At 45.2% G+C, this 10,631-nt stretch overlaps 1 protein-coding gene across 1 annotated transcript in view; it reads left to right on the plus strand.

Moving 5' to 3' along the window:
* EPHB4 (EPH receptor B4) overlaps positions 1 to 9,549 on the plus strand; it is a 22,734-nt gene extending 13,185 nt beyond the window's left edge. Inside the window, exons 9-17 of the mRNA XM_015826849.2 lie at positions 5 to 217; positions 1,913 to 2,128; positions 2,286 to 2,435; positions 3,701 to 3,913; positions 5,449 to 5,664; positions 5,822 to 5,971; positions 7,189 to 7,382; positions 9,173 to 9,328; positions 9,426 to 9,549. Coding sequence (XP_015682335.2) covers positions 5 to 217; positions 1,913 to 2,128; positions 2,286 to 2,435; positions 3,701 to 3,913; positions 5,449 to 5,664; positions 5,822 to 5,971; positions 7,189 to 7,382; positions 9,173 to 9,328; positions 9,426 to 9,549 — 1,632 coding nt within the window. The remainder of the gene's footprint in view (positions 1 to 4; positions 218 to 1,912; positions 2,129 to 2,285; positions 2,436 to 3,700; positions 3,914 to 5,448; positions 5,665 to 5,821; positions 5,972 to 7,188; positions 7,383 to 9,172; positions 9,329 to 9,425) is intronic.
* Positions 9,550 to 10,631: the final 1,082 nt, after the last annotated feature.

Below are 10,631 nucleotides of genomic sequence, written 5' to 3' on the forward strand. Positions count from 1 at the left end.
GAAGGTGCCGGGCAAGAAGGAGGTCTACGTGGCCATCAAGACCCTGAAGGGGGGCTACACGGAGAAGCAGCGGAGGGAGTTCCTGAGCGAGGCCAGCATCATGGGCCAGTTCGAGCACCCCAACATCATCCGGCTGGACGGGGTCATCACCAACAGCGTCCCCGTCATGATCATCACCGAGTTCATGGAGAACGGCGCCTTGGACTCCTTCCTGCGGGTGAGGGAGACCCCGCAAGCCCCGGGGAGGGAGGGAGGGGGGGAGGGAAAGCCCTTTGGGTTTCCCGTTTTGTGTTTAGTTTTATTTTATGTTTCGCTTTATCATTTATTTATTATTTTATTTTATTTTATTTTATAATAGTAGAATAGAATATTTATTTTATTTTATTTTATTGTTTTGTTTTTATTTTATGTTATATTTTATTTTATTATTTCATTGGTTTTTATTTTATTATTTTAGTTTTATTTTATTTTACTATTTATTTTATTTTATAATGGTAGAATAGAATATTTATTTTATTATTTTATTTTGTTTTCATTATTTTTTATATTATTATTTTTTGTTTTGTTTTTGTTTTTATTTTATTTTATTTTAGTTTTATTTTTTACTATTTATTTTAGTTTTATTTTATTATTTTTTATTGTTTCGTTTTTATTTTATTTTATTTTATTATTTTATTTTAGTTTTATTTTATTTTACTATTTTAGTTTTATTTTATTGTATTTTATTATTTTATTTTAGTTTTATTTTATTTTACTATTTTAGTTTTATTTTATTGTATTTTATTATTTTATTTTAGTTTTATTTTATAATAGAATAGAATATTTATTTTATTATTTTATTGTTTTGTTGTTTTTATTTTATTATTTTATATTTTATTTTATTATTGTTTTGTTTTTATTTTATTTTATTATTTTTAGTTTTATTTTATTTTACTATTTATTTTATTTTATTTTATTTTATAATGGTAGAATAGAATATTTTATTATTTTGTTTTATTTTAGTTTACTATTTATTTTAGTTTTATTTTATTATTTTATTTTATAATAGTAGAACAGAATATTTATTTTATTATTTTATTGTTTGGTTTTTATTTTATTTTAGTTTTATTTTAGTTTACTATTTATTTTAGTTTTATTTTATTTTATTTTATCATTTTATTTTATATAATAGTAGAATAGAATATTTATTTTATTATTTTATTTTTTGTTTTGTTTTTATTTTATTTTATTATTTTATTTTAGTTTTATTTTATTTTACTATTTATTTTAGTTTTATTTTATTATTTTATTTTGTTTTGTTTTAATTTAATTTAATTTGTTTTATTTTAGTTTTATGCTGTTTTAATTTAATTCAATTCAATTCAATTCAATTTATTATTTTATTTTATTATTTTATTTATTTCATTGTTTAGTTTTGTGTTATTATTTTATTTTATCCTACCTACCTCATTTTTGCTTAGGAAACGGGGGGGGGGGCTGTCGTGCATTGACTAAGGTGGTCGTCCGAAGGGCTTTTCCCAGGATTCGTTCCCCCAAAAGGCCCACCTGGTACCTTCCGGTTGATACAGGGGTCTCCACCCGTGGCCACTTTAAAATTTCTGGACTTCAACTCCCAGAATTCCCCAGCCAGCATGGGAGATCTTGGGGGGGGCTAGCTACCCCCACATCTGTCCCTGGTGAGATCACTGACGCCATGCCTGGCTGGGGAATTCTGGGAGTTGAAGTCCAGAAATTTTAAAGTGGCCACGGGTGGAGATCCCTAAATCTAGGAAGGTCTTTGCAATCCCACATCTTATTCCTCCCAGCAGCAGCCTGGGGTCCAGGTGGAAAGCCCACCACTATCTGCCCATCCCACTGAGACCCCCCATCCCACTGAAGGGGGTCCTGACTCTCTTTGTTGCCCCCCCTGCAGTTGAACGACGGTCAGTTCACGCCCATCCAGCTGGTGGGGATGCTGCGGGGCATCGCCTCCGGCATGCGCTACCTCTCCGACATGAGCTACGTGCATCGCGACTTGGCCGCCCGTAACATCCTGGTCAACAGTAACCTGGTTTGCAAAGTTTCTGATTTCGGGCTGTCTCGTTTCCTGGAGGAAAACTCGTCAGATCCAACCTACACCAGCTCTTTGGTACGTCGTCGGTCCGTTCTTTTTTCCGCTCCCCGGACACAAAGGGGGGTGGGTGGACTTGGTCCTCTCCCTTCACCCGTTCGTTGCAGGGGGCCGGACTAGATGATCCTCGTGCCCCCTGCCCCCCTCCCCAATTCTACCGTCCCTTTTTCCTCAGGGGGGGAAGATCCCGATCCGCTGGACGGCCCCCGAAGCCATCGCCTTCCGCAAGTTCACCTCCGCCAGCGACGTGTGGAGTTACGGCATTGTGATGTGGGAGGTGATGTCCTTCGGAGAGAGGCCGTATTGGGACATGTCCAATCAGGATGTGAGTGGCCTGGCTTTAGGGGAGGGGTCTGGGGCCCCCCCAAACGCCCCCACCCGGCTTCTCTCTCCCCTTCCCCATTATTTCTAGGCCGGAGAGAAGCAACCTAGAACTCGGGAGAAATTAATTTCCTGACAGGGAGAATAATCAGTGGGACAACTTGCCACCAGAAGTTGTGGGTGCCACATCGCTGCAGGCTTTTAAGAAGAGATTGATTCAGAATGTTATATAGGGTCTCCTGCTTGAGCAGGGGGTTGGACTAGAAGACCTCCAAGGTCCCCCTGTTACTCTGTTATCTCTCCGAGCTTTGCTCCGGCTGATTTGGAGGGAGGGGCTGGTGGCATCCCTGACCTTAATGACCCTCTCCAGACCCTTCGCTGGGCTTTTGACCCACCATTTCAGGGCTGAGTTCCAAATCCTGTCCCTTTTGCACACCTGGTTCACACAACAAGGACAAGGCCGTTTCCCTGACCCGTAGAATTCCTGGTGTCCAGTGTTGGTGTGTCACTTGGAGATTGGCAGCAAGGCCAATCCCTGAAAAGCTGGCCATCTTCTGGGCAATTTCTTCCTCTTCCCAATCGCTGGGTGGTCTCCCATCCAATACCTAATTATTATTCCCATCCCATAACTCTGCTCGGGGTTTTGCTGAGAGTGGCCAGGGTCGTCTGGATGCCGGATGCTTGTTGCAGGACGGGAAAGGAGACACACCGCAAAACACAGCCGCAGCATTTCATTTGCATCCTCGGTGCCACGCAGCGTTGCACCCAGTTTGCGGGTCTCTTAGTTTGGTTGTGCTGTGCTTTATTCTGGCATCTGAAAAAGGGGGACCATTTTTTCCCCTGCGTTCCTTTCCCACCTGCTCCATCCCGATGGTCCTCGATTTTAGCGACCGTTTGACGTTAAAATGACACTGAAGAAAGGGACTTAACGGCCCTTTTTCACACTTACGGCCATTGCAGCGTCCCCGTGGCCAAAATTCAGATGCTTGGCAACTGACTCATATTTATGACGGTCGCAGTGATCCCCTTTTGCCACCTCACGACAAGCTGGATTCGCTTAACAACGGTGTTACTAACTTAAACTGCAGTAATCCAATTAACGGTGGCAAGGTCGTAAAATGGGGCAAAACTCACTTAGCGGCTGTCTCACTTAGTGACTTAGGGCTCAGTGGTGTGGTCGTAAGTCAAGGACCACCTTTTATTTATCTTCTCTGCTGCCTGGATGTTGTGATTTTCCCCGCGGACTCCGATTCCCCCCTCGGCGNGAAGGTGCCGGGCAAGAAGGAGGTCTACGTGGCCATCAAGACCCTGAAGGGGGGCTACACGGAGAAGCAGCGGAGGGAGTTCCTGAGCGAGGCCAGCATCATGGGCCAGTTCGAGCACCCCAACATCATCCGGCTGGACGGGGTCATCACCAACAGCGTCCCCGTCATGATCATCACCGAGTTCATGGAGAACGGCGCCCTGGACTCCTTCCTGCGGGTGAGGGAGACCCCGCAAGCCCCGGGGGGGGAGGGAGGGAGGGAGGGGGGGAGGGAAAGCCCTTTGGGTTTTGTATTTCGTGTTTAGTTTTATTTTATGTTTTGCTTTATCATTTATTTATTATTTTATTTTATTTTATTTTATAATAGTAGAATAGAATATTTATTTTATTTTATTTTATTGTTTTGTTTTTATTTTATGTTATATTTTATTTTATTATTTCATTGGTTTTTATTTTATTATTTTAGTTTTATTTTATTTTACTATTTATTTTATTTTATTTTATAATGGTAGAATAGAATATTTATTTTATTATTTTATTTTGTTTTCATTATTTTTTATATTATTATTTTTTTGTTTTGTTTTTGTTTTTATTTTATTTTAGTTTAGTTTTATTTTTTACTATTTATTTTAGTTTTATTTTATTATTTTTTATTGTTTCGTTTTTATTTTATTTTATTTTATTATTTTATTTTAGTTTTATTTTATTTTACTATTTTAGTTTTATTTTATTGTATTTTATTATTTTATTTTAGTTTTATTTTATTTTACTATTTTAGTTTTATTTTATTATTTTATTTTATTATTTTATTTTATTTTATAATAGAATAGAATATTTATTTTATTATTTTATTGTTTTGTTGTTTTTATTTTATTATTTTATTATTTTATTTTATTATTGTTTTGTTTTTATTTTATTTTATTATTTTTAGTTTTATTTTATTTTACTATTTATTTTATTTTATTTTATTTTATAATGGTAGAATAGAATATTTTATTATTTTGTTTTGTTTTTATTTTATTATTTTATATTTTATTTTATTATTTTATTGTTTTTATTTTAGTTTAGTTTAGTTTAGTTTTATTTTTTTTACTATTTTTTATTTTTATTTTATTATGTTATTTTGTTTTGTTTTAATTTAATTTAATTTGTGTTTTATTTTATTTTTATGTTATTTTAATTTAATTTAATTTATTATTTTATTTTATTTTATTATTATTTTATTTATTTCATTGTCTTGTTTTGTGTTGTTATTTTATTTTATTCTACCTCCCTCCTTTTTGCTTAGGAAAGGGGGGGGGGCTGTCGTGCATTGACTAAGGTGGTCGTCCGAAGGGCTTTTCCCAGGATTCGTTCCCCCAAAAGGCCCACCTGGTACCTTCCGGTTGATACAGGGGTCTCCACCCGTGGCCACTTTAAAATTTCTGGACTTCAACTCCCAGAATTCCCCAGCCAGCATGGGAGATCTTGGGGGGGGCTAGCTACCCCCACATCTGTCCCTGGTGAGATCACTGACGCCATGCCTGGCTGGGGAATTCTGGGAGTTGAAGTCCACCAGTCTTAAAGTGGCCACGGGCGGAGACCCCTAAATCTAGGAGGGTCTTTGCAATCCCGCATCTTATTCCTCCCAGCAGCAGCCTGGGATCCGGGTGGAAAGCCCACCACTATCTGCTCGTCCCACTGAGGGGGGTCTTCAACAACCCCCTATCCCACCTCGTGGGTCCTGACCCTCTTTGTTGCCTCCCCTCCGCAGTTGAACGACGGTCAGTTCACGCCCATCCAGCTGGTGGGGATGCTGCGGGGCATCGCCTCCGGCATGCGCTACCTCTCCGACATGAGCTACGTGCACCGCGACTTGGCCGCCCGTAACATCCTGGTCAACAGTAACCTGGTTTGCAAAGTTTCCGACTTCGGGCTGTCTCGCTTCCTGGAGGAAAACTCCTCGGATCCAACCTACACCAGCTCTTTGGTACGTCGTCGGTCCGTTCTTTTTTCCGCTCCCCGGACACAAAGGGGGGTGGGTGGACTTGGTCCTCTCCCTTCACCCATTCGTTGTAGGGGGCCGGACTAGATGATCCTCGTGCCCCCTGCCCCTCTCCCCAATTCTACCGTCCCTTTTTCCTCAGGGGGGGAAGATCCCGATCCGCTGGACGGCCCCCGAAGCCATCGCCTTCCGCAAGTTCACCTCCGCCAGCGACGTGTGGAGTTACGGCATTGTGATGTGGGAGGTGATGTCCTTCGGAGAGAGGCCGTATTGGGACATGTCCAATCAGGATGTGAGTGGCCTGGCTTTAGGGGAGGGGTCTGGGGCCCCCCCAAACGCCCCCACCCGGCTTCTCTCTCCCCTTCCCCATTATTTCTAGGCCGGAGAGAAGCAACCTAGAACTGCTTGAGCAGGGGGTTGGACTAGAAGACCTCCAAGGTCCCCCTGTTACTCTGTTATCTCTCCGAGCTTTGCTCCGGCTGATTTGGAGGGAGGGGCTGGTGGCATCCCTGACCTTAATGACCCTCTCCAGACCCTTCGCTGGGCTTTTGACCCACCATTTCAGGGCTGAGTTCCAAATCCTGTCCCTTTTGCACACCTGGTTCACACAACAAGGACAAGGCCGTTTCCCTGACCCGTAGAATTCCTGGTGTCCAGTGTTGGTGTGTCACTTGGAGATTGGCAGCAAGGCCAATCCCTGAAAAGCTGGCCATCTTCTGGGCAATTTCTTCCCCTTCCCAATCGCTGGGTGGTCTCCCATCCAATACCTAATTATTATTCCCATCCCATAACTCTGCTCGGGGTTTTGCTGAGAGTGGCCAGGGTCGTCTGGATGCCGGATGCTTGTTGCAGGACGGGAAAGGAGACACACCGCAAAACACAGCTGCAGGCCCACTTAAGATTGCATTTTATTTGTATGCTCGGTGCCACGCAGCATTGCACCCAGTTTGCGGGTCTCTTATTTTGGTTGTGCTGTGCTTTATTCTGGCACCTGAAAAAGGGGGACCATTTTTTTCCCTGCGTTCCTTTCCCACCTGCTCCATCCCGATAGTCCTCGATTTTAGCGACCGTTTGACGTTAAAATGACACTGAAGAAAGGGTCTTAACGGCCCTTTTTCACACGGCCATTGCAGCGTCCCCGTGGCCAAAATTCAAACGCTTGGCAACTGACTTGTATTTATGACGGGCGCAGTGATCCCCTTTTGCCACCTCACGACAAGCCGGATTCACTTAACAACCGTGTTACTAACTGAAACAGCTGCAGTGATCCAATTAACAACGGTGGCAAGAAAGGTCGTAAAACGGGGCAAAACACTTAACGGCCGTCTCGCTTAGCGACGGAAACTTTGGGCTCAGTGGTGTGGTCGTAAGTCAAGGACCACCTTTTATTTATCTTCTCTGCTGCCTCGATGTTGTGATTTTTCCCGCGGACTCCGATTCCCCCCTCGGCGAAGGACCCCCCTCGCCCTGCCCCTCCCTCACCCGCAGCGCTTCCCTCCCCTCCCCCAGGTGATCAACGCCATCGAGCAGGACTACCGCCTGCCGCCCCCCACGGACTGCCCCACCTCCCTGCACCAGCTGATGCTGGACTGCTGGCAGAGGGACCGCAACGCCCGGCCTCGCTTCGCCCAGATCGTCAGCTCCCTGGATAAGCTGATCCGGAACCCCGCCAGCCTCAAGATCGTCTCGCGGGGAAACGGAGGGTAAGTGGGACACACACACACACACACACAAAAGACCTGGCACTTGGGCTATGCAGGCAGGAGCCTCTTCGGGGACTTCTGGAGGTGGGCAGAGCCCAGGGGTGTGCCCTCGCTGTGCCCATCAACTTTGCGGCTTTGGAAAAAGGGGGTTGTTTCATATGAACACAGGGAAAAGCTGAGGTGACTAATGGACGGCTTAAAAACTGGGGTGTCCGCCCTGGGCCACTTTAAGACAGTAGGAATAGAGTAGAGTAGAGCAGAATAGAAATTAGAATAGAATAGAATAGAACAGAACAGAATAGAATAGAAATATGAAGAATAGAATAGAATAGAATAGAATAGAATAGAATAGAATAGAATAGAATAGAATAGAATAAATATAGGAATGAAGAATAGAAATTAGAATAGAATACAACAGAACAGAACAGAACAGAATAGAATAGAAATATGAAGAATAGAATAGAATAGAATAGAATAGAATAGAATAAATATAGGAATGAAGAATAGAATAGAAATATGAAGAATAGAATAGAATAAATATAGGAATGAAGAATAAAATAGAATAGAACAGAACAGAATAGAATAGAAATATGAAGAATAGAATAGAATAAATATAGGAATGAAGAATAGAATAGAATAGAATAGAATAGAAATTAGAATAGAATAGAAATTAGAATAGAATAGAATAAAATAGAATAGAATAGAAGCTGGAAGGGACCTTGGAGGTCTTCTAATCCAGCCCCCTGCTCAAGCAGGAGAACCTATATACCATTTCAGACAAGGTCTAGTAGTGGACTTGTGGACTTCAACTCCCAGAATTCCCCAGCCAGCCGTTTTTTTCACTTTGCAGAACTCAAGATATATTACGTCTACTGCATTCCCTCCATCTATCAAGAAAGTTTTCCAATCAAAAAATGTGATAAAGTAGTCTAGCCACATTTGTTCTTGAAAACCCTTGCCGGCTAGGGAATTCTGGGAGCTGAAGTCCACAAGTTTTATTAAAGTGGCTAAGGTTGGACACCGCTGCTGTAAAGTTAATGGGGAAAAAAAAAACTACGAAAAATTTTACCAAAGGATGTCGGTTCCCAGTGCTCTGCTGATTCTATGCATTAGGGGTCTCCAGACTTGGCCACTTTAAGACTTGTGGACTTCAACTCCCAGAATTCCCCAGCTGGTAAGGATTCACCAGCATTCAGCATGGATAGGACAATGTGGATAGACCAGCTTTGTTGCATTTTTTGATAGGGTAACTTTCTTAATAGACGGTGGGATTGCAGTAGACGTAATATATCTTGACTTCCGCAAAATGAAAAAAAAAAAAAGAGCTGGCTGGGAAATTCTGGGAGCTGAAGTCCACAAGTTTTAAGCTGCCCATTGGTCATCTCGGCTTTTTCCCCCATTCGGCTCTAGGGGGGCTCTTACAGGCTTTGGGAGGGGCCCCTCAGCCTCTTGTATCCAGATGTTTTGGTCCCCTGCCCAGGATTCACCTCTGGGTTGGGGGTTCTCCTATGGGAGAGCCCCCCTCCCGTCTCCTTGTGAGTCTGACTGGCAGATGACCTGTCCGAAATGGTAGGCAACCTTGGCTCTTTTATGACTCGTGGACTTCAGTTCCCAGAATTCCTGAGCCAGCTCTGCTGGCTCAGGAATTCTGGGAGTTGAAGTCCACGAGTCATAAAAGAGCCAAGGTTGCCTACCCCTGGTATAGGGTTACCTGCCTGAGCAGGGGGTTGGACTTGATGACCTCCAAGGTCCCTTCCAACTTTATTATTATTATCTGCTCCCCCCTCCAGGCCGTCCCACCCTCTGCTGGACCAGCGGCTGCCCCATTACTCCTCCTTCGGCTCGGTCAGCGACTGGCTGCACGCCCTCAAGATGGACCGCTACGAAGACAGCTTCGCCAACGCCGGCTTCACCTCCTTCGAGCTGGTCAGCCAACTCTCGTCCGAGTGAGTGGACGGGGGGTCCGGAGGGGAGGCGGAAGGGCAAGAAAGGCAGAACGAGGACTCCCCTCACCCCCTCCCCTCCCTCGGTTTCCCTCCGCAGGGACCTGCTCAGAATCGGAGTGACCTTGGCGGGACATCAGAAGAAGATCCTGTCCAGTGTCCAGAACATGCGCGTCCAGGGCAAGGCTGGCACCTCCACAGCGGCCAAAGCGGGACAGTACTGACCGGCACTTGGCCGGAGAAGCACCCATTTGCCTGTCTCTTGACTTCTTTTTTGAGGAAGGGGCAGCCAAGAAGTGGCCTGGGGGGGACGCCTCTTCTCGACTTGCCCGTCAGCGCCCGTCTCCTCTGCTCTTCTCGCTGCCCCCCTCCCCATATATTCGCCCCTTCCCCACTTTGGGGGAGGATGCCCAAGGAGACTGAAGTCCCAGACTGACCCAAAGACCCTCTTGGAAAGTTGCCTTCCCCTCCGGCTTTGTGGCAGGGAAATTGGGGAGACCCCCCGCCCAGGACCGAGGCCACGAACCGGGCCCCTCCCTCACCAAGCTCCGAGGAATATCATGCCAAAGAAGACCAGCTCTTCCCAGCCGGTGCCCCCTCCCCCAGCTGTGGGGATCAAGTTTCTGGGGGGGGGGTGCAGAAGTGGGGAGGGTACAAAACCCCCTCTCGGGGGGTCTGTTGGAGGAAGACAGACGGGGAAACTCACCCCCCCCTCCACCTCCCCCGGCCTCGAAGGGAGATGAGACACCCTGTCACTCCTCTGCTGACTCCTAGCAACATGAAGCGAGACTTGAACCCAGCACCTCTTCTGCACAAGGTGGAGATGCAGCTGGGAGGTCTGGGTGACCAGACGGTGCTCCCTCCCTCCCCCCCCCACCAGGAAGCCAAAGAACCGGGAGCTTTGGGGGGTGGGCTGTGCAGACCCTGCCCACACAAGGGGGGCAGCTGAAGTTGTGGGAAGGCCGGGACTGGATAGGTGAAGCAGGCCTGGCCCTCGGTGACAATCAGCAACGCTGCCCCCAGTGGTGAAGAAGAGGGGTTGGGGGCTCCCTTCGGCCCCTGGAGACCCCCGGGGGTCACCGCAGAATCCGAGCCAAGGGGCTGGCTTTGTAACAGTTCTTTAGCCTTCATATTGAAGGTGGTCCTATATATTGCTTTTTATTAAAACAAATTGTGTATCTTCTAAGCCAAAATTGAGGGGAAGGGGCTGCTGAGGGGTGGGGGGGGGCTGGGGCCGGTGGATGGCCGGTGGGAGATTTTTTTGGGGGGGCTAAGTTTCAGGATGGCCCCCCTCCCTTTACCAAAC

This window comes from Protobothrops mucrosquamatus, unplaced genomic scaffold (assembly GCF_001527695.2).
Source record: "Protobothrops mucrosquamatus isolate PMUCROS unplaced genomic scaffold, P.Mucros_1.0 scaffold3335, whole genome shotgun sequence".
Classification (NCBI taxonomy): domain Eukaryota; kingdom Metazoa; phylum Chordata; class Lepidosauria; order Squamata; family Viperidae; genus Protobothrops; species Protobothrops mucrosquamatus.